Genomic DNA, 25,156 nt, shown 5'->3' with positions numbered 1-25,156 from the left:
TAATGCGGTATTCTGGATACAGAGATTCAAATCGAAGCAAGTCAACACCTCGGTTCGACAAGTTAAGTACATTAGAAAGTAATAATGAGGGTGAAGAGGGAACTTAGAATTTTGAAATGAAATTTATCATCCTTTCTTGTTCTGGCCTGCATGTGACGTCAGAGAAAGACAAATTGGTCCATTCTTAACTTCCCCTTTAAGCATTCGAGCAATGAATTCAGTTGTGCCAATCGAGGACAAAGAAGTCAGCGTAAGAGAAATGAAACAAAGTACTGATATTAAACTGCGCACCGGTAACAGCAATCAGATGTCATGCCCCAGCTGAAGCAGCAAAGTATCATAGAATCATAGAGTTACGATCGTGCAGAAAGGGACGAGTCGGCTCATCGCGTCTGCACCGATTCTCTTACCCAGGTCATCACGCCCTCCCTATCACCGTGACGCCACACAAACACCATGGTTGATCCAAACATCTTGGGACACGAAGGGGAAATGTAGCAGGGCCAATCAACCAATCCTTTGGACCGCCGGAGGAAGCCGGAGCACCCGGAGGCAACCCACGCAGATCCGGGGAGAAATTCCAAACTCCACACTGATTGTCACCCAATATCGAAATTGAACCTGGGTCCCTCTGCTCCATGAGGCAGCATTGCAAACTACCGTGCCAGCCTGACGCGAAAGTACTCACTGAATGGTATCCTAAAAACGCCGACATTGCTATCCCTTCCCTGTCCCAATAGTAGGGGCAGACCCAGCAGAGGCGGTGCCAAGCCGGCGCGCAATCAGAAATGAATTGTCTTGATAGTCCTAAACATTGACAGCAGGTCAGGAATAAGGTCAAGCACGAAATAATTAGTTGCTGGTAAGAAATAGGAGCCGGAGGAGGTCACTCCGACCTTCGAGAACACTCTGTCATTCAATCAGATCATGACTGATCTTCCCCTTCAACGCCATTTTCCAGCACACTTGGTGCACCCTTTGATGTTTTCATTATATGGAGAAAATAATTCCAGAAAACCACCTGCTTCTGAGTTAAGCAGTTTCTCCTCATCTCAGTTCTAGTGGCTTGATTCTAACATTGAGACTCCCTCCCCTGGTTCTTGAACCTCATAATCCTGTACTCCTCGAGGCCGAACATCAGTTGGAGGGAACATAGTGAGTAACAAGGACAGAAATTGTACTCTGGTTGGGAGATTTCTCTGCCTATCATGAAGTATGGCTCACTGACACTACTACAGACAGCCGGCTGATCCCGGCTGAAAGGTATATCTGACAGACTGGGATTGCGAGAGGTGATAAGAGAACAAATATGAGGCGGGGAAAGGCGGGTGCGCCCGAGGGATTTTGGAACCACTTCTTATCGCACTCGGCAATATTGCTGTCATCAATGCACCTGGTCTTGCTTGCATTGATAAGAATGCACATTGCTCAATAGTTGTTGAGATGGAATCATATGTTCAAACTGAGACAATAATTTATGCTATTGGGTGACACTGGCTCCTTTTGAATTGAAATAGAATCCGAGCAGATCTGTCAGATCAAGTACTGGCATCCACTACGCACTGTAGACAATGAGCAGTAATATAACTCTAATCACCACAATTTCTGAACGCATTGTCTGGTATATCTCACACTTTACATTGCCGAACAGCGAAAGGGTCAATCCTGCTTCAATGAAGAATGTGGAGCAATACCAGTCATACTTCAATAAGAAATGTCAAACAGTTGAAGTGGGAGCTCAAGAAAAAAAGGGTGTCAAACATATGAGGCAGCATGCAATACATAGAGTTAAGTGGTTACATAACTAGAATATTAGACCAAAAATCCGCAGCAATGCCAAATCAGTTACGAATTCTTGTGGACAACAAGGCAACTCCCTGAAATAGGCGACCCCACAGCTAATCCAATCGTGAATTATAGGAAGATGGCCCATCTATGAAAAATGCAAGGTTGAATCATTTGAAACCATCGTCAGGCTGAAATGGCAAGTGGATAATTCATTTCGGCCTCCTTCTGAGATTCCCAGTATCAGAGAAACCAGTCTGCAGCCAATTTTATTCACTCCATGCGACATCAATAAACGAGGAAATCGTTTATAAATGACCTGGATGTGGGCGTAGAAGGATGGGCTAGTAAATTTGCGGATGACACTACAGTCGGTGGAGCTGTGGACTGTGCGGAAGGATGTTGCAAACGTTATGGGGGGCTAACAGCATTTAAGACAACTACTGAATCGTCTATTCTAAAGCTAAGTGCACAAGTACTATATTTGTTCCAGTGCGTGCCCCACAGTACCACCAGGGCGCAACCCCCACCCCATTCACCCAGCAGTATAAATATCATTCAATTTCCAATTGTTTTCAGCTCTAACAAAGTGTGACCCGGACTCTCAACTTGAGCTCGTTTTCTCCCCCCAGGGGTGCTGTCGGACGTGCAGAGGTTTTCGAACATTTTCTGTTTGCGTTTGAGATTCCATCATCCACAGTTTTTTGATCGAGCTGTTATATTATTTAGGATCCAATCACATCGCTCTATATTTGTGCTGCGATATGGAGACTGAAATCACCCTCCCAGATTGCATTTGCGCCCTTGTCACACTTGATGTTTCCTCACTTTTGAGGAGCATCGATTCATTTGCTGATGGGCCGGTAGGGTGGTGGCACCTGGAGGTGTCCTTGACAGTGTCTGATCTCATGTCAAGACTGCTCATGCGCTCAACCCTTAATTCAGCTCCATCCAGACAGTAGTCCACTATTCAAGCTCTGCTGGATCTGTCCTGCCGGTGTAACAGGCAGGGAAGTGGTGATGCCTCGGACGTTGTCGCTAAGGTACAATGCCGGGAGAATGGCAATGTCATGCTTGACTAGTCTTTGAAATATCTCTTCATTTTTGGTACAAGCCTCGAGCTGTTTGTACGGAGGACGTTGCAGGGTCAACAGGCTGAGTTTGTCATTGCCGTTTCTTTACGATAATCGACAATCGTTCTATGGCCATGATTAAACTTCCAATTCCATGTTTTGATTAATTCAAATTTCGCCATCAGCCGTGGTGGGATTCGAACCCGTGGTCCCTGGTAGCAGTGGGGCCACTGCTGTTTGTCATTTTTATAAATGACGTGGATGTGGGCGTAAAAGGATGGGCTAGTAAATTTGCGGATGACACTAAAGTCGTTGGAGTTGTGGACTGGGCGGAAGGATGTTGCAGGTTACAGAGGGACATAGAACAGCTGCAGAGCTGGGCTGAGAGGTGGCAAATTGAGTTTAATGCGGAAAAGTGTGAGGTGATTCACTTTGGAAGGAGTAACAGAAATACAGAGTATTGGGCTAATGGTAAGATATTTGGTAGTGTGGATGAGCAGAGAGATCTCGGTGTCCATGTGCCTAGATCCCTGAAAGTTGGCACCCAGGTTGATAGGGTTGTTAAAGAGGTGTACTGAAGTCGGGAAGGGGTTACTTTGTCACACTTAAGCATTAAGACCCGAACTCTGTGATTTTGTTGAGAACACTGCAGAGTTCATGTTTTTGTCAGAGTTCGATGTTTTTCATGTCTGTGCCAGATAAGAGGAACAGCTTTTCTTATTATTAAGAAATGCGATTAACCCAGCTCGAAATAAGCTAAACAATCTCCATTTTTATGTACCTTTGTTTAACACGATGGAGTTGACATGTATGCCTTCTGTCTTTGTATAACCATAGATTCATATATATATATATATATATTCATCATACGTTATTCATCTTATCCTGATATAAAGTATTATACAAACTTATATGTATATTAGTTAACTTGTTTGTGCAAAACCTGTGATGTTGTTTCAAGGATATAAATGACGAACAACCGTGGCCTTGGAGATCGAACAAACTACGCAGAGGAAGATACTGCTAATACAACAAGAATCTCACCATGAACAATGACAGACATCTTAGAGAATTGCAATGTAATGAGGGCGGGGCCCGGGACATATATAAACTCTGTTCTTACTTGTGTTCGATGAGAAGGCTGGGGGTCCACTGTTAGGAACCTCACTTCTCCCACAATTGTGAAAATAAACCTGCATTTTGATCGACTAATAGTGTCAGAGGTTTTTTTTACCTACAACATGTACGGTGTGTTATCTTTTATTTGTAGAGGGATGGAGTTTCGGAGCCATGAGGTCATCTTGCAGCTGTACAAAACTCTGGTGCGGCCGCACTTGGCGTATTGCGTACAGTTCTGGTCGCCGCATTATAGGAAGGATGTGGAAGCATTGGAAAGGGTGCAGAGGAGATTTACCAGGATGTTGCCTGGTATGGTGGGAAGGTCTGATAAGGAAAGGTGGAGGGACTTGAGGCTGTTGTCGTTAGAGAGAACAAGGTTAAGACGTGACATAATAGAGGCATATCAGATGATCAGAGGATTAGATAGGGTGGACAGAGAGAGCCTTTTTCCTCGGATTATGATGGCTCGCACGAGGGGACATAGCTTTAAATTGAGGGGTGATAGATATAGGACAGATGTCAGAGGTAGGTTTTTTACTCAGAGATTCGCAAGGACGTGGAATGTCCTGCCTGCAACAGTAGTGGACTCGCCAACATTACGGGCATTTAAATGGTCATTGGATAAACATATGGATGATATTGGAATAGTGCAAGTTAGATGGGCTTTAGATTGGTTTCACTGGTCGGTGCAACATTGAGGGCCGAAGGCCCTGTACTGCACTGTAATGTTCTACGTTCTATGTTCTGCTACTACCTCTGGCAGCTTGTTCCAGGCACTCACCACCCTCTGTGCAGAACAATTGCCCCTCTGGACACTTTTGTATCTCTCCCCTCTCACCTTAAACCTATGCCCTCTAGTTTTAGACTCCCCTACCTTTGGGAAAAGATATTGACGATCTACCTTGTCTATGCCCCTCATTATTTTATAGACCTCTATAAGGTCACCCCGCAGCGTCCTACGCTCCAGAGAAAAAAGTTCCAGTCTATTCAGCGTCTCCTTATAACTCAATCCATCAAGTCCTGGTAGCATCCTAGTAAATCTTTTCTGCACTCTTTCTAGTTTAATAACATCCATTCTATAATAGGGTGACTTGAATTGCACACAGTATTCCAAGTGTGGCCTTACCAATGTCTTGTGCAACTTCAGCAAGACGTCCGAACTCCTGTATTCAATGTTCTGACCAATGAAACCAAGCATGCTGAAAGCCTTCTTCACCACTCTGTCCACCTGTGACTCCACTTTCAAGGAGCTATGAACATGTACCCCTAGATCTCTTTGTTCAGTAACTCTCCCCAACGCCCTACCATTAACCGAATAAGTCCTGCCCTGGTTCAATCTACCAAAATGCATCACCGAGCATTTGTCTAAATTAAACTCCATCTGCCATTCGTCAGCCCACTGGCCCAATTGATCAAGATCCCGTTGCAATTGGAGATAACTTTCTTCACTGTCCACTATGCCACCAATCTTGGTGTCCTCTGCAGACTTACTAATACTTTTCATCGATATTCGCAAAGGAGAAGAACACGTTAATTGATGGTGTCTTGGAGTGCTGTGTAAACCCTTTGGAACAAGTCATCATTGCGAGGGAGGAAATGATAGGTGAATTAAAAAGCATTAAGATAGTCAAATCCCCAGGGCCAGATGACATCTATCCCAGCTTACTGAAGGAGACAGGAGATTAAATTGTTGGGCCTCTAACAGAAATCTTTGTTTCCACGTTGGCCACTGATGAGGTCCCAGAGGATTGGAGGATAGCCAATGTTGTCCCGTTATTTAAGGAGGGTAACAAGGATAACCTGGGTAATTATTGACCAGTGACCTTGACGTCAGTGATAGTGAAATTTTTGGAGAAGATTCTTAGAGATATGATGTATACACATTTGGAACTGAATGGTCTCCTTAGCGATAGACAACATGGTTTTGTACGAAGGAGGTCATGTCTCACTGATTTAATTGAGTTCTTTGAGGAGGTGACAAAAATGACTGACGAGGGCAGGGCTATGTATGTTGTCTGCATGGACTTGAGTAAGGCATTTGACAAGGTGCCTCATGGCAAGTTGGTGCAAAGGATTAAATCTAACGGGATCAGGGGTGAACCCGCTCGATAGATTCAGAACTGGATTGGCCATAGACGAGAGACGGAAGCGGTGGAAGGGCGTTTTTCTGAATGGGGGTCTGTAGCTCGTGGTGTTCATGATGTGGAGATGCCGTCGTAGGACTGGGCAAACACAGTAAGACGTTTCACAACACCAAGTTAAAGTCCAACAGGTTTATTTGGTAGCAAAAGCCACACAAGCTTTCGGAGCCCCAAGCCCCTTCTTCAGGTGAGTGGGAGTTCTGTTCACAAACAGGGCATATAAAGACACAAACTCAATTTACATGAATAATGTTTGGAATGCGAATAATTACAGCTCATCAAGTCTTTAAGATACAAACAATGTGAGTGGAGAGAGCATCAAGACAGGCTAAAGAGATGTGTATTGTCTCCAGACAGGACCTGCAGAGTTTCACTGGCTGTCCTGTCTGGAGAGAATACACATCTCTTTAGCAAGTCTTGATGTTCTCTCCACTCACATTGTTTGTATCTCAAAGACTTGATTAGCTGTAATTATTCGCATTCCAACCATTATTCATGTAAATTGAGTTTGCGTCTTTACATGCCCTGTTTGTGAACAGAATTCCCACTCACCTGAAGAAGGGGCTTGGGGCTCCGAAAGCTTGTGTGGCTTTTGCTACCAAATAAACCTGTTGGACTTTAACCTGGTGTTGCTAGTGGTGTTCTGCAGGGATCAGTGTTGGGAGCTCTGCCGTTTGTGATATCCATAAATGACTTGGAAGAAAACATAGCTGGTCCCATTAGCAAGTTTGCGGATGAGATTAAGATTGGTGGAGTTGCGGATAATGATGAAGATTCTCAGAGAATATAGATATCTATATCTCAGAGGATATAGATAGGCTGGAAAATTGGGCAGAGAAATGGCAGATGGAATTTAATCTGGACAAATGCAAAGTGACACATTTTGGTAAATCCAATTCGGGTGGGAGCTATAACATAAATGGCAGCACCATCAGGAGCATCGACCCACAGAGAGATCTGGAAGTACAGGTTCACCGATCCTTAAAAGTGGCAGCACAGGTCGAAAAAGTGGTGAATAAAGCATATGACGCCCATGCCTTCATCGGACGGTCATCGAGTACAAAAGTTGACAAATTATGTTAGTTGTATAAAACGTTGGTTCGGCCACATTTGGAATACTGTGTCCAATTCTGGTCACCACACTACCAGAAGGACGTGGAGACTTAGGAGAGAGTATAGAAAAGGTTTACCAGGATGTTGTCTGGTATGGAGGGCATTAGCTATGAGGAAAGTTTGAATGAACTGGGATTGTTCTCCCTGGAAAGACGAAGGCTGAGGGGCGACCTGATAGAAGTTTATAAAATTCTGAGGGGTGTAGATAAGGTGAACAGTTGGAAGCTTTTTCCCAGGGCAGAAATAACAATTACAAGGGGGCACAATTTCAAAATAAGAGGGGGAAAGATTCAGTGAAGATGTGCAAGGAGGTTTTTTACACAGAGGGTGGTGGGGGCCTGGACTTCACTGCCGGGTGCGGTGGCTGAGGCAGATACGTTAACGACATTTAAGACTTATCCGGATAGATACATGAACAGGCGTGGAACAGAGGGATATAAGCAGTTGATCTAGAAAGGACAACGTGATCGGCACAGGCTTGGAGGGCCGAAAGTCCTTTTACTGTACTGCACTGTTCTTTGTTCGATTATAATTTCAGAAGCAGCGGCACAGTGGCACAGTGGTTAGCACTGCTGGTTCACAGCGCCAGGAAACCGGACTTAAATCCGGCGTCAGGTCGCTGTCTGTGTGGAGTTTGCATATTTCCCTGTGTCTACGTGGGTTTCCTCCGGGTGCTCCGGTTTCTTTCCATATTCTAAAAATGTGCGGGTTAGATTTGATTGGCCGCGTTAAATTGCCACTTAGTGTCAGGGAAACTTGCAAGGTAAATATGTGAGGTTACGGGATAGAGCCTCGGTGGGATTGCCGTCGGTGCAGTCTCGATGCGCCGAAAGGCCTGTTTCTGCATTGTAGGAATTCTTCGATCCCATGATTCTAAGTGGGGATGTTAACGGATAGAAACATAGAAAAACTACAGCACAAAACAGGCCCTTCGGTCCCACAAGCCGAACATATCCCTACCTTTTAGGCCTACCTATAACCCTCCATCCCATTAAGTCCCATGTACTCATCCAGGAGTCTCTTAAAAGACCTTATTGAGTTTGCCTCCACCGCCACTGACGGCAGCCGATTCCACTCGCCCACCACCCTCTGTGTGAAACCATTAGTTTCAACATTTTAACCTAAAATAGTTTATTCAACAAGACTTAAACAACGTTAGTCTTTGAACGACAACTAACATTCGGAGTAAAACGTTCCAGGCAATAATCATCTCGAACAAGCGAAAATCTGCACAACTCTCTTTGACAGTGAACGTTTCCATCGCTGACGTCACAATAATCAACTTCCTGCATTTACTGTTGACAGGGAAGTCCACTGGGCTAATCATAAAAATGCTGAGACTACAATACTCTTAGGATGGAAATTCTGCGGCGAGTAATCCACATTATGAATCCCGAAATATTGTTCAGCACCTTCACTGCAGAAGTAAGGAGTGTGATGGAAGACGGATACTTGGTGCGGCTCCATCAATACTCAACAATATGAACATAATCCAGGCCAAAGCAATCTGATTGAATCAGGACGTTTACTGATTAGTCTCTCTTACACTAAAAGATTTGCAGCAGTCCGTATAATGTACAAAATGTACACCTAAAATAAGCGCTGGCCACTTCTGCAGCACTTACCAAACAATTGACCTCTAACACCTGGAAGGGCAGTAGATGCACAGTAGCAGAGTCACCTGTATTTGTGTCAAAGCAACATACAGTCCTGACTGAGAACTATATTGCTTAGTCAAAATCCAGGACCTCATTTCCTTATTGCACTGTAGGGGTACCGACACCAGACTGACAGGAACCATTCAAGAAGGCGACGAACAGGTACTTTCTGAAGCGCAATTACGAAAGATGAACAAGCGCAGGCATCAAAGTGAAGCCAGCATTCCATTATAGAAAAAAATGAATATTTGAAATATTCAGCAAACCACAAAGCGGCAACTTTTCATGCGATCCACGTTTAATGGTAGCATCCTCAGTCACATGTCTATTTTTTCTTCTGCGTATTTCTACTGTTTTCGCACATAGAAATAATTCGATCAAATAAGGTTTATTTCGTTTCATCCGTTTTTCATCTGTGATTTTTGAAATAAGGTTAATTGACGGCTTCCTAAATCTGAACCCTGATGAAATATTTTTCAGCCTTCTGCTGCTTTTGCAGCTCATTTTGAAAGCAATTACAGAATTGGTTGCTTTAAACCAAGTCCTGAGAACAGTGTTGAGTGCAGGCCCGCGTTTAAGTATTAATTCCTGCCACCTCACTGTTAATTTTGTGCAAATATCTCTGCCATGTCAGTCGATGAACACGCGGAGCGATCTAATCTGCCATCACAGATTTGTGCTGTTCATTTCTGAGCAGTCCTGAGTGAGAAACGAGTGACCGGCTCGTTAAGCAAGTTAACTTCAACATCAAGCTGCCAAATGTGAGACCCGATTGAAGGTGTTTTAGGTGCATTTTTGTTGAATAAACTAGTCTTTCACTGAGGTCGAAATGCAGATTCCCACCAGGCCAATATTTGTGGATTCTCTGTTAGTTACGGCCATTTCTATTGATCTGTTCTATAATGAGGGGCTGATGGGCGGTAACAACAATTGTAGTTATAAAATAACATGCCGAAATCTGGGGCATATTAGCTTAGTTAGGCAAAATCTGACGTAGAGCACACAATCAGATATTTTAATACCGGATAAAGCTTTGTTAAGTAAATAGTTTATAGGAGAGTCCTCAAGAAAAACGAGAGACGGTTATATTTGAATTGGGCTGAGTGTTCGTCATGTTTTCCAGGTCCACAAAGTTGAAGTTAGCTGTAACTGAATTTGGATTATGGATTTTCACCACCACCACCACCTGCCCGCAACCCCCCCCCCCCACCCCCCCCCCCCCCCCCCCCCACCCCCCGCCCCCCTCCCCCCCAATAAAAACCCAATTATGAAAATAGAATTCTATCTTTGAGAAAGACTGACATCGGTCCTTAGCTATGTCACACATCCGATAAAATCGAATGTGCGACCTATGTTGCATTTTATGAATCGTATAGTCGCTTGAAAGAAACGGATGTTATGCCACAGATCTGATGCAGCCTGTTCTCTATTTCGAAGCATGAAAACAGAGCTTAGCAGTAACTGATAGATCTTGCCAATTTGCACAACTAGCATCGGGGGGGCAACCTCTCAGGGATGTTCCCTAACTTCCACTTCAATAACATGCGGGCAAATCCAAAGTCAGATGAAAAATGATATAACTGGAAATCAAGTTAACAGCCGAGCTGTCACCAATGCAATGTGGGATCACTTGAATATCACTAAATTAGTTCGGCTGACTGTTAAGTCCTGCACAGTCTCGGATTTTTCCAATATTAAGTCTCACAGAAAATGAACTGAACATTTACACCACCATCACGAAAACCGCCGCACTCCACATTTTGTCCCCTTTACGGGAAACAACCTTAGAACTGTTCCACGTAAATCCTGCGCAAGCTTGAAAAAGTTGTTATGGATGCAATTGTTCCTTTACATGTGGAATTCGATGCTTATGTCAGAGAGAGCCATCTTATATTATAACGTAAACTGTGAGTTAGTTATGGTTTCGGGAGCTGTTGCGAAATGGGGTGAAAAGGCTTCATTGTTATCAGGTGTATTTGGGACAGCATTGCGATGCCTAAAATTTACCATTTAGATCTGTGTCAAATTCCGTAGACCTATCAGTTACTGCTAAGCTCTGGCATTGGAGTGTTAAAAGTCAGTGACAAAAAATGAGGTAACAATGAAAGGTTCCTTACGGAAACCACCAAACTATTCATTAAAATTTGTAAAATAACTATACCGATTAAAGCTTAATTTTCTTGGATGGTAGCAACAAGGAACGAAAACTAAATGTCGATGCCTGAGTCTAAACTCTTCAGCGTTCCAATTTATCAATTGTTTTCAAGTTTCCTGTTTGTTTCATGCCAGTGGAGATTCATGAAATTGAATTATATTCCCAAATTAGGATTTCTTTCCAAAAAAACGGTTGGAACTGGAAACCTGGTACAATCTTTCCAATTACGTCACTTCACTGATGTGTATTTCTGTGACCCTGATTGACTTACTATTAGCTGACGGATACAAATTTATGAAATAAGACCAGAGCTGCATAATGGAGAATTACGTCTGTAAATTTGTTATGCATCTTTCAGAGTATCAAGGAACATTCCGTGTATTAAAAAACAATGTTGCAATATCTGTTTAATTTAAACCAATAGATTGTTACAGAACCTATAATATGATATCATTAATATAATTAGATAATTATCTAACGTCTCAAGCAGTGAAATATTGAGCCGCCGCAATTTCTGTTTCAGTAAGACGGTTTGCCACACATTTAAGTACGTTATCGATATATTTCCCTGGCAGCTGACTAGTACCCGGAAACCTTTTTCCATCATCAATGCAGAGAATAAGAAATAGATAATGCCTCCTACTGCAGAAACATTTACTGTAAACTGCGAATTGGACTTTCACTATCGCTCTATTCCTAGATACTGCAAATTATAACCATTAACAAGAGGAGATTTTCAATAGGATGGAAAGTGTAAACAAAAGTAACATGCTTGAATAACTAGAGATGGACGCTGCCTGATTGATTGGTACCAAACCTCACCGAGGAAAGGCACCTTTTCTATAGTTCAGGAGGACGCAGCAAAGATATGCTTACCCATTGAAACTTCCAAAATCAGTACGAAAATCCCTACGAGCTGCATTTCGCGGCGTCTGCAGAATGCAGACGTGGTGGAGGACCTGGTGAATGGATCTGTGGAGAAACTGCACTTCAACTCGCTGAAAGGAATAGAAGACTCTTCACCAGTAGTGATTCTATTTAGTCAGCGAATAGTGGTTCTTAAGTTCTGATCCGCCAATTAAATATGTTGTTCTTTTTCTGTGGCTGCGAAGAGAAATTAACATTACCAGTTTCGGCAAAACGGAAATTAAGGCGTGGGGAATGATGGGGGAGGGGTTTGTGAACTTGAAATTGCCGGAAAGGTTTCTGATCTGAATTTAACATTAGAAACCATCCGGCGATTGGAGTTAGTGTTGCTGGGTTTCAGTAAAGTTCATTGCAATATTATCGAGCCTACTTACTGATATTTCCAAATTAAAAATACTCGCGATCTTCAGATTATGGTGAAGGATTCAACTAGTCGCAAGGACACATTGACAGATATTTGTGCCACGCGAGAAGGAAAACGGAATATCGTGCTGAGGATGTACAATATATTATAGTCCACAATCCTGGAGGTACGGCGCATTACGAATAGATAGATAAGTGGTAGATGGGTGGATGGATAGAGCAAGAACAAGGAATAGTATAGTACAGGAACAGGCCCCCCGGCCCACCAAGTCAGTGCCGACACAAATGCCTCTCTAATCCGATATTTTCTCGCCTCTGCGTAGTCCATATCCCTCTACTCTCTGCATATTCATATTTCTATCCAAGTGCCTCTTGAACGTTTTTATAGAATCTGCTTTCACCACCCTCTCGAGGCATTCACCACTCTCTGTGTGAAAAGCGTGCCACTTACATCTCTTGTAAACTATCCCCCTTTCACTGTCAACCTGTGCCACTGAGCAATTGACCCTTCGAAACAGGGAAAAAGATACTGACCATTCACTCTATCCAAGCATGTCTTAACATTCCAAATCCCTGTCAGGTCCCCGCTCATCCTCCGAGGCTCCACTGAAAACAATCCAGGTTTGTTCAACCTTTCTTCATAATCCATATCCTTCCAAACCAGGTAGCATCCTGGTAAACCACTTCAGCACCCTTAACAATGTATAGTAGTGCGACGAACAGAATTGTACATAATATTCCAAATGCGGCCTAACCAAAGTCTTATACAGCTGCAACAAGATTTTCCAATTCCTATACTCAACGCCCCGACCGATGAAGGCCAGCATGCCATACGTCTTATTGACCATCTTGCCCACCTGAGTTGTTACCTTCAAGTAACTGTGGATCTGTACGCCTAGGTCCCTCTGCATGCAAACATTTCAAAGGGTCTACCATTTACTGTATACTTTCCTTCGGCTGTAGACCTTCCAAATCGCATCACCTCACATTTGCCCGGATTAAATTCCATCTGAAATCTTTCGACCCAGGTCTCCAGCCGATTTATATCCTGCTGTATCCTCTGACAATCCTCCTCACTATCCACTAATCTCCAATTTTTCATTATTTGCAAATTTACTAATCAGACCACTTACACTTTCCTTCAAATCATTCATATATATGACAAACAACGGAGGCTCCAGTACGGATCCTTGTGGAACGTCGCTTGTCACAGAACTCCAGTTAGAAAAGTACACTTCCACTATTACTCTCTGCTTTCAATGCCCAATCCAGTATTGTGTCCATTTTACTAGTTCCCCTTGGATCCCAAATGACTTCACCTTCTGTATCAACCTGCCATGAGGAACCTTATCGAAGGCTTTATTAAAATCCATGTATACAGCATCTATTGTCCTGCCCTGGCCAATGTTTCTTGTTACTTAGTCAAAGAACTCAATCAAATTTGTGAGACACGATCTCCTCTTCACAAAACCATGCAGCCTATCGCTAAAAAGCCCATTCTCTTCCAGATTTGAGTTCATCCTGTCCCGAAGAATCTTCTCCAGTAATTTCCCCATCACCGATGTTAGCCTCAGAGGCCTGTAACTTCCCGGATTGTCTCTGCTGTCCTTCTTAGTTAAAGGAACAATGTTAACTACTCTCCAATCCTCTGGGACCTTGGCCGTGGCTAACAAGGATGAAAAGATTTTGGCCAAGGTCTCAGCAATTTCTTCCCTCGCTTCTCCCAGTATTCTGAGATAGACTCTATAGGCCATAGATAGAAAGATAGATAGATAGATAGATAGATAGATAGATAGATAGATAGATAGATAGATAGATAGATAGATAGATAGATAGATAGATAGATAGATAGATTCATACATACATACATAGATCGATCGATAGATAGATAGATAGACAGATAGACAGACAGACAGGCAGACAGACAGATAGATAGATAGATAGATAGATAGATAGATAGATAGATAGATAGATAGATAGATAGATAGATAGATAGATAGATAGATAGATAGATAGATAGATAGATAGATAGATAGATAGATAGATAGATAGATAGATAGATAGATAGATAGATGGATGGATAGATGGATGGATGGATGGATGGATGGATGGATGGATGGATGGATGGATGGATGGATGGATGGATGGATGAATGAAGCGGGTTAGATATATTAAGATCTTTGTTGTCAATATACACATGTGGAATAATATCCACTTCCTCAGGACTGTCTGCCTCTCACATTGTTTAGCTGCTTGTTCTATCTGTCTATCCTTCTTCCTACCACTGCCATTGCTCTTTTGCATCATCGTGCACAATTGTAAAATTGGTCTTACTACACAATTTGGATGTGGAGTTGCCGGCGTTGGACTGGGGTAGGCACAGTAAGTGGTCTCACAACACCAGGTTAAAGTCCAACAGGTTTATTTGGTAGCACGAGCTTTCGGACCGTTGCTCCACTCACCTGATGAAGGGGCAACGCTCCGAAAGCTCGTGCTACCAAATAAACCTGTTGGACTTTAACCAGGTGTTGTGAGACTACTTACTATGCAACTTGGGAAAGTGGTTTCAACTCAGCGTGAATTTTCAGGATTTAAATTTAATTTCCAAAAGAATATCAGGAAGAGTGAAGAAACGTAAGTGAGATTGTATGTGAGAACGCCAAACAATACTATGAAATTCTTGCTGGCACAAACTTACCACTGGGAAAGATTCCTACAGGGAAAATAATTGGCCCTATTTCTATCAGATCAGCATGATACAAATGTGTTCGGGTTGTGACAGGCAACGCGCCGGCGTTTTCCATTTGAATTTGGGATCGATATTTCAAGGCAATGACCCTGAAACTGAATATGGAACGACCGGGTAACAATTCGGAAGGGGACAATGTGAGATGGCGAGTGAGTCCGTGGAGTTGCAGGTAGTGATCGTATGAGAATCGGAAAACAGAGGGACATGTTTCTTTGTAACGCGAAGCTAGAAACAGTGCAACTTCCCTTCACGGCTCCACCTTCAATTACGTAAATATTTTAAAATCTACCTGTTAATTGCGTCTAGCAGCGACTTCTTTTGCATCCCTATTGTGGAGGGTGCATGGTTTCTATCAACGCGGTCAGTTAGATTTAATTTTTTGATCGTCTCAAAGCATGCCTTAGTTCCTTTAGTTGGAAAGATACACTTCTCAAATCTGTGTCCGCGCGGAATCTGGGCAGGCCTGAGTCCAATTACAATGTGAAGATTGCTAACTGAGAAATATCGATCCCAAATTCAAGTGGCATATTATTTTGTTTTCTTTTGCATTTTCCCGGCTGGAACACAGACGCCCCTTACCGAATAGAGAGCCAGATAATGGTGGAAAACAAGCGACGCAGGAAGAGGCATTTCATGCCATTGTGTCTGCACCGGCCAAGCAAGAGAAAAGATTAACTGGCCACTAAATTTAATACCTCTTTCCAACAACTGCTACGTAGTCTTGCAGGTTACAGCAATTAAGATGCAGATCGAGGTACCTTTTAACTTAATGGAGGGTTTCAGCCGCAACCAACTACTCAAGTAGTGAGATCCACAGGCCCACCACCTTCTGAGTTCAAAGATTTTTGCTCAAGCCCCCTTTAATCCTTCTACCAATCTCATTAATTCTGCGCCGCCAGGTAATTTACCCGTCAACAAAGGAAAGCTAATCCTTCCTGCCCACACAGTCCAGGTCCTTCAGCTATGTAAATCTTAATTGTGCCACATCTTAAGTATATCTCTGTTCCAAAGAAAACAACGCCAACATTTCCAACCTCTCATCATTGTGGCTTTCTTCAGCCCCTGGAAATATTGTTGTAAATCTCCGCTGCGCTCCCACCGGAGCAATGCTATCGTTCCTGTAATGTGGAATTAGAAGTGGACACCGACTACCAGCAGTGGACCCCTGCTTCTGTATTCAATGCCCTTGCCAATAAAAGGAAGCATTTCATTTTTTTGGCTACCTTGTCCCGCTGTTCTGCCACATTCAAGGAAATGTGGACACACACGACAAGGACTAACACATACACAAAAGTTTTCATTATCATCCCATCTATTGAATATTCCGTTGCTTTCTTTGTCCTCCCGAAATGCATTACCTCCCATTTTTCCGGATTCAATGCCATTTGCCACGTCTCTGTCCAATCAGCCAACCAGCGAGATTATTCTGGAGTCAACAGACACCCTCCTTCCAATCAAACGGCCGGTTTTGCGTGACCTGCAAATTTCCCAATCATGCCATCCACATTTCAGACTATAACGTTCACATTTACAACGATCAGCAAAGGTCCCAATACTGAGTCCTGAGAAACACCACAGAAAACTGTTTTCTATTTGCAAATGCATCCATCGTCCATTACCCCGTGTCAACATATCACTGAGCCATTCCGAGATTAAATATGTCACCTTCCCTTATATCCCATGACATTGCAATTTGAAAATCAGTCAGCCGTGTGGAACCTTGTAAAATGTTTTCGTGAACTCCACTTTCAATGTTTATGTGTGTGTGTGTGTGTATGTGTGTGTGCAAGCACGCATCAGGAAATACATAGGCAGTTTGCAACATGGCCGGTTATATACACCATTGCAGTTACCTTTCTGCGGCAAATATATCACGGCAACTGGAAGATATCAATGCCAAATTGATTTACTTTATTGGCCATAAATATACTTCAACATTCCATCGTTGCCTCTCTTATCCCATTTCTGGATCTTCTCTGAAATTTTTGTGTTAAGCTTAGTTCTTAACAACTTTATGAAATTTAGAATTGCCTAAGCTTTATTTTGTGCTATTATATTTTGAAACCTATATATCTTTAGTCGAGTGTGTTTTAGTTGTCGATTTTGTTATTTGTACTTGGTGTGAAAATGTTTTAGAATCACTATCCCTCTTCTCCTAACTGTTTTGCCTGTCATTTTATTACTTTCAGAGAGTTGGGTCAGGTTTCCTTTCAACTCACTGAAACAAGTCCTCCTCTGAATCAGTGTTGAAATGCTTGATTTTAACTTGTCCTTCCCCATAAACATTGTGATGCTGACGATGCAAGTATCACTCTTCCCAAAATGCACTCTCAGTTATCATCCAATTCCTCAGAATCTTGGTCCATTACTCCTAAATTTATTGTTGGACTGCTGTCGATCTGAACAGGGAACTTCACGACGACGGCACGTTGGCAGAGTGGTTGACACTGCTGCCTTAAAACGCCAGGGACCCGGGTTTGATTCCTGGCTTGGGCCACTGTCTGTGTGGAGTTTGCAAATTCTCCCCGTGTCTGCATGGGTTTCCTCCGGTGCTCCAATTTCCTCCCACAGTCCAAAGATGTGCGGGTTAGGTTGATTAGCCATGCTAAATTGACCCTAATGTCAGGGGGATTAGCAGGGTAAATGAGGGGTATGGGAATAGGGCATCAGTGGGGTTGTGGTCGGTATAGTCTCGATGGGACGAATGACCTCCTTCGGTACCATAGGAATTCTACGAGTCTATGAAAATTGTCAGCAATACCACCTCTTCTTTAACCTATACCCTTGCAAACTTCACAGTCTGAAGTAAGATAATCACAGTCCCACATTACCACTTTTCTCAGGCTCTTTCACTTCTATTCATCCGATTTGCAATTTTGCACCTCCACCTCATTCACACTACTTGCTGGCCTATTTGGTTTATCCCAACAGAGGAACAGTCTCTATTTTTCTGCTTAAATCTACACAACTTCACTCTTTTTTAAATTCGAAACTAAATTAACCCCTCCTGAGATACAATAGATTTTTCCATCAACATTGATATTCAAACCTCATCTGAACTTTAGTATTTACATGGCTACGTTGTAGGCAGGAATATTAAGTTCCAGCTCTCGCCTCTTTGAAACAAACCTCTGATATAGCTCCTCTATGATTGCCCAATATGGTCAGTTGTACTTATAACTTATCCAACTGATTACCACGTTCCGTGAATGTATTTATATTACGAAATCCAGTGGTTACTAGAACGATTAATAGAAACATAAAAAGTAGAAGCAGAAGCAGACTTTTAGGCCTTTCAATTCTGCTCCGGCATTCATCATGATCATGGCTGATCATCAAATTCAATAGCTTGATATCGCAATCCTCCCATATCCCTTGATCACTTTAGCCCCAAGAGAGATATCTAATTTCTTCTCGAAGTCATACTACGTTTTGGACTCAACTATTTCTGTGGTAGTAAGTTCCACAGATTCACCACTCACTGGGTGAAGAAATTTCTCCTCACCTCAGTCCTAAGCCCTTCTCCTCAAACTATCACCCCTAGTTCTGGAGTCCACCACCATCGGGAACACTCTTTCTGAACCTACCCTGCCAAATCCCGTCAGCATTTTATAAGTTTATATGAGATCCCCTCTCACACTTCCAAATTTCAATGAATATAATCCTAACCAATTAATCTCTACTCCTATGGTAGACTTGCCGTTCCAGGAATCAACCCGGTAAACAATTGTTGAATTCCATTAGGAGCAAGGACATCCTTCCTCACAGGAGGACAGCAAAGCAGCGCACAAGACTCCAGATATGATCTTAGCGATGCCCTATACAATTGCAGTAAAACATCCCTATTCCGATGTTCAAATACTTTTGCTATGAAGGCCAGAAAAACATTTGCCTTCTTTACTGTTTGCTGTATCTGCACGTTTGCTTTTAGCGACTGGTGCACAAGAACACCAAGGTCTCGCTGCGAATCCACCTTCCTCAATTTACACCCATTCATATAATAATCATATCATTGCTACAAGAGTGGATACCCTCACATTCATCCACATTAAACTGCATCTGCACACTTATTCAGACTGTCCAAATAACTCTCAATAATGTCTGCATCCTCCTCACAGCTCACCCTCCCCCACAATTTTGCATTTTCTGCAGACTTGGATCTAATACATTTAGTTCTCTCTCCATAATCATTAATAGGTAATACGTGAATAACTGGCATCCTAGCACAAATCCCTGCATGTAGCCCCATTAGTCACTGCCTGCCCACCGGAAACAGATCTACCAATGCCAACTCTGTGCTCCCTATCTGCAAACCAGCTTTCTATCCATCTCAAGACTCTAACTGCAATCACATCCGCTTGAACTTTACATAGCTGTCTGCTATGTGCGGCCTTGCTGGATGCCTTCTGAAAGTCTAAATAAACAACGTCCTTCTCCTCGTGAACTGTACCAGTTTCTTCCTGAAATAATTCAAATGGATTCGTCAAGCCTGACTTTCAATCCGTAAATCCAGGCTGACATTGTCCGATTGAACTGTTGCTTTCCAAATGCTTAGCAATGAAATTCTTGACAGTAAGTAGTCTCACAACACTAGGTTAAAGTCCAACAGGTTTATTTGGTAGCACGAGCTTTCGGAGCGTTGCCCCTTCATCAGGTGAGTGAAGAGTTCGGTTCACAAACAGGGCATATTTAGACACAAATTCAATTACAAGATAATGGTCGAAAGCTCCTGCTACCAAATAAACCTGTTGGACTTTAACCTCGTGTTGTGAGGCTACTTACTGTGCCTACCCCAGTCCAACGCCGGCAACTCCACATCATGAAATTCTTGATAAAGGAGCATGGGACCTTCTCCAATACTGACGTTAGGCTCACTGATCTATAGTTTCCTGTTTTCTCTGTACCTCTCTTTTAAATAACGAGTTTATATTCGATACCCTCCAGTTTGTATGAATCATTCCAGAGTTCAAAGAATATTGGAAAGTGACGACCAGTGGATCTACTATTTCTCGGGCCATTTCCTTAAGTACTGTGGAATGAAACGTTCTAAGGTGTTGGAGATTTATCCACCTTCAACCCCATCAAATCCCCCAAAACCATTTTTAAACTAATAATGACTTCCTTGAGCTTCTCACTAAAACTTGTATGCTCTCACTCTTTCGAACCCTTCGGAAGAATTGTGCTGTTGTGTCACCAGAAATTCCCAAAGGAAGGAAATCTGTTCTTCACACTCTAAAATGTCATTCTACTGTCCGTACATCTGGTTAATAAGTTTAAATCTTCCACTCCCGCCGGACCATTCAGCTCACCACTGTAGAGGCTTTACGTAACCACTTTAAATAGGCTGATCCTGCAACAAATCTACACTCTCATCGCAGGAACATTGTACAAGATGTGTATGGTCAACTGTTTTATTTCCGTATTCCCAGGCTTTCGAACGCGACCAGCTCTGAACCATTTAGCGAATGCTACCGTTGAGGTCCTTTATTTTTTTTAAATTCCTTCCTAGTTCCTGAAGCTTTACCTGTGGGATCTTTCCTCCACCTATGCTATTTTGTCTCAGGTCGTTAACTGCTTCAGATTATTCGACATAAAGCAGTCTACCTCGTAGCTTCGACGGGACCCTGCACTGCCTGCCTGCCTGCCAGCCCGAAGGACCACGCATTTATGATTCTTCTGTCTCACTGAGCTTCGGATTAAAACGTTCTAGGAAATGCCACGAGATTCAAAGCCTCTCCACATTGCTCTTGAATCACGGAAAGCATATGACGTATTTGAAGCAAGTGGTGAAACCTCCCGGAACTATGGTAACCCAGCAGTTTCGACAATATGCAGGAAGAGCAGTCATCAGATCTCAGTTATCCCATTATTTTGCTTAAAATTGTCTTGAAGGTGAATTGACAACTCAGGTATTTAGATACCTGAAAGTTTCTGCCTGACACTTGTTTCACCTTCACAGCTGTGGTTGTAAACCAGCTGTGAGCTGTGAATCTGGAAATTCCCGTTTGCATCTGAGTAGTGATATCGACATTCACCCAGTTATCAGAAATGTTTTTGTAACGGTTGCCATGAGCAACTGCTTATCTGAATATATTTGGTTGAAAACTGACGCACAAGCTATCACTGAGATCTTTCGAAGCTATGCCTGCAGCAGCAATACAAGGTCTAGTGAGCTGAAGTTGGCTGCAGAACATAGGGTTGAGTTACAGTGCAAAGTGTTATCTGATTTACTTCGAGACTTTCAATAAGAGCAAAACAGAAATACATATATAAAACCACTTCAGCAAAACCGCAAGCAGTTTCGTTTCAAGAGCGAAAATGAAAAAAATAAACAGTGTCTAATTCTAGCATTATTGTATCAAATGATCATATTTTTATATAAAACTGTCCATGTGCGCGTGTATAGAGGTAGATTTAGTGCAGTAAAAGAGCGAAAGGCGCCTCAGACCACTTTCAATAAATTGCCAACTTGCAAAATAAACAGGCTTAAGCTGGATTATTTAGACTGGAATAAAAAGACAGTCCAGACAGGTGATCTCTATCATTCAGATCCGACGGAGTAAAGCTAGGAGACGACGCCTGCCACAGATGAGGGGATCAAAAAGACAGAATAACACATTTGCCCTATTCTCACCTATGTACGTGGCGTTCAATCATTAGTACATTACATTATTGGTAGGATAGCCATTCAAGTCTCCTTGTAGACCTGGAACCCCCATCTTCATTTTGGCCATAACATCAATTGTGTTTAAACACTGTCATTAGGTTAACTGGAAAGAATTTCAAACAGTTGCTCCATGTAAGCATTGGACATCCACGGGACGCAGTGAGTCATCATCAGTAGCAGAATTGTTTTCAACAAAATGGCCGTGCAGAATTCTCCAGTCGAGAACATAGAATATAGAACAGTACAGCACAGCACAGGCCCTTCGGCCCACAATGTTGTGCCGAGCTTTATCTGGAACCAAGATCAAGCTATCCCACTCCCTATCAACCTGGTGTGCTCCATGTGCCTATCCAATAACCGCTTAAATGTTCCTAAAGTGTCTGACTCCACTATCACTGCAGGCAGTCCATTCCACACCCCAACCACTCTCTGCGTAAAGAACCTACCTCCTTCCTATATCTCCCACCTTGAACCCTATAGTTATGCCCCCTTGTAATAGCTCCATCCACCCGAGGAAATAGTCTTTGAACGTTCATTCTAGCTATCCCTTCATCATTTTATAAACCTCTATTAAGTCTCCCCTCTTCCTCCTCCGCTCCAGAGAGAACAGCCCTAGCTCCCTCAACCTTTCCTCATAAGACCTACCCTCCAAATCAGGCAGCATCCTGTTAAATCTCCTCTGCACTCATTCCAGCGCTTCCACATCCTTCTTATAGTGAGGTGACCAGAACTGCACACAATATTCCAAATGTGGTCTCACCAAGGTCCTGTACAGTTGCAGCATAACCCCACCGCTCTTAAACTCCAACCCCCTGTTAATAAAACCTAACACACTATAGGCCTTCTTCACGGCTCTATCCACTTGAGTGGCAACCTTTAGAGATCTGTGGATATGAACCCCAAGATCTCTCTGTTCCTCCACAGTCTTAAGAACCCTACCTTTGCCCCTGTAATCCACATTTAAATTAGTCCTACCAAAATGAATCACATTTATCAGGGTTAAACTCCATTTGCCATTTTTCAGCCCAGCTTTGCATCCTATCTATGTCTCTTAGCAGCCTACAACAGCCCTCCACCTCATCCACTACTCCACCAATCTTGGTGTCATCAGCAAATTTACTGATCCACTCTTCAGCCCCCTCCTCTAAGTCATTCATAAAAATCACAAAGAGCAGAGGACCAAGCACTGATCCCTGTGGCACTCCGCTAGCAACCTGCCTCCAGTCCGAAAATTTTCCATCCACCACCACCCTCTGTCTTCGATCAGATACAGTAAGAAGTTTAACAACACCAGGTTAAAGTCCAACAGGTTCATTTGGTAGCAAATGCCACACAAGCTTTCGGAGCTGCAAGCCCCTTCTTTCAAGAAGATAGTTCGATCAGATAGCCAGTTACCTATCCAATCGGCCAACTTTCCCTCTATCCCACACCTCCTTACTTTCATCATAAGCCGACCATGGGGGACCTTATCAAACGCCTTACTAAAATCCATGTATATGACATCAACTGTCCTACCTTCATCAACACACTTCGTTACCTCCTCAAAAAATTCAATCAAATTTGTGATGCACGACTTGCCCTTCACGAATCCGTGCTGACTATCCCGGATTAATCCGCATCTTTCCAAATGGTCTAAGATGATCATCAAGTCAATAGGTCAACTCTGGCTCAATGAAGTGTGCATGAGGGCATGCCAGAACAGCGGGGGGCATATCTAAAAATAGTTCGGCTCTTAACTTTCCTAATCCCAGGGAGCAGAGATTGAATAGCGCACATGTGCATCGGTACAATGCGGAAGTCACGAGGCATGGAATTGCGAGCTGAAGGAGCACGGCGTTCAAACTTCCGGTTGTGTAACTTTGCGGCTGTCTTGATTGAAGTGCTGTGCTGAAGACCCCAAGAAAAGGGAAGGGTAGCGCTAACATCGCCTACTTTCCCCGATGACACAAAGGTTGGCCCTGTGGTTAACAGTGAGGCGGAGTTCTGTGGGCGACAAGAAGATATGGATGGAACGGTTAAATGGGCAGATAAGTGGCAGATGGAATTTAACCCTGCAAGTGTGAGGAGATACACTTTGGAAGGAGTAATTTGACAAGGAAATACTCAATGAACGGTAGGACACTAGGAACTTCTGTGGAATAAAGGGACCTTGGCGTGTTTGTCCAAAGATCTCTGAAGGCAGATGGGCATGTTTGTAGGGTGGTGAAAAAGGCATATGGGGCATTTGTCCTTACCAATAAAGGCATAGATTACAAACGCAGAGAAGTCATGTTGGAGTGGTAAAGACCTTTGGTAAGACCACAGCTAGAGCACGGTATGCAGTTCTGGTCGCCACATTAACCAAAGGATGTAATTGCACTGGAGGGCGTGCAGAGGAGATTCATCAGGATGTTGCCTGGGATGGAACATGAAAAGAGGTACGGTAGGCTTGGCTTGTTTTTGGTGAACACAGTAAGAGTTTTAACAACACCAGGTTAAAGTCCAACAGGTTTATTTGGTAGCAAATGCCATTAGCTTTCGGAGCGCTGCTCCTTCGGCAGATGGAGTGGAAATCTGCTCTCGTTTTTGTGGAGCAGGGAAGACTTAGGGACCATCATCAAGGTGAGCAAGGTTATGAGGGACATGGACAGAGTGGATAAGGAGCAGCTGTTCCCTTAATTGAAGGATCAGTCACGAGGAGACATAAATTCAAGGTGAGGGGCAGGAGGTTCAGGGAGATGTGAGAAAAAACGTTTTTCCCCAGAGGGTAGTGATGGTCTGGAATGCGCTGCCTGGGAAGGTGGTAGAGGTGAGTTGACTCATATTCGTTAAAAAGTATTTGGATGAGCATTTGGCTTATGATAACATTCAGGACTATGGGCCAATTGATAGCAGATGGGATTAGGTGGGATTTCAGGTGTTTTATGTGTCGGTGCAGACACGAAGGGATGAAGGGCCTATTCTGCGCTGCATGATTCGATGATTCTATGATTTACTGATATGTGTGCATTTATGCCTAATCATTTACGCATCTTTGTTTTGTTCTGGATGCAGCAAATAGACACAGCAGACATTGTAAGTTGTTTTTGAACGTGTTTAAAAGATTTTTAAATATATGCTTTGATTTGATTTGATTTATTATTGTCACATCTATTAATATACAGTGAAAAGTATTGTTTCTTGCGCGTCATACAGACAAAGCATACCGTTCATAAAGAAGGAAACGAGACAGTGCAGAATGTAGTATTACAGTCATAGCTAGGATATAGAGAAAGATCAACTTAATGCAAGGTAAGTCCATTCAAAAGTCTAAGAGCAGCAGGGAGGAAACTGTTCTTGAGTTGGTTGGTACATGACCTCAGACTTTTGTATCTTTTTCCCGATGGAAGAAGGTGGAAGAGAGATTGTCCGGGGTGCGTGGGGCCCT

General features: G+C 43.0%; 1 protein-coding gene across 1 annotated transcript in view; it reads right to left on the bottom strand.

The window, feature by feature from the left end:
• LOC144485304 (scavenger receptor cysteine-rich type 1 protein M130-like) overlaps positions 1-25,156 on the bottom strand; it is a 107,685-nt gene that overhangs the window by 42,422 nt on the left and 40,107 nt on the right. The window contains exon 8 of the mRNA XM_078203518.1: positions 11,921-12,078. Coding sequence (XP_078059644.1) covers positions 11,921-12,078 — 158 coding nt within the window. The remainder of the gene's footprint in view (positions 1-11,920; positions 12,079-25,156) is intronic.

This window comes from Mustelus asterias, chromosome 3, assembly GCF_964213995.1.
Source record: "Mustelus asterias chromosome 3, sMusAst1.hap1.1, whole genome shotgun sequence".
In the NCBI taxonomy this organism is placed as follows: domain Eukaryota; kingdom Metazoa; phylum Chordata; class Chondrichthyes; order Carcharhiniformes; family Triakidae; genus Mustelus; species Mustelus asterias.
This window is presented reverse-complemented; position numbering and strand designations above follow the sequence as displayed.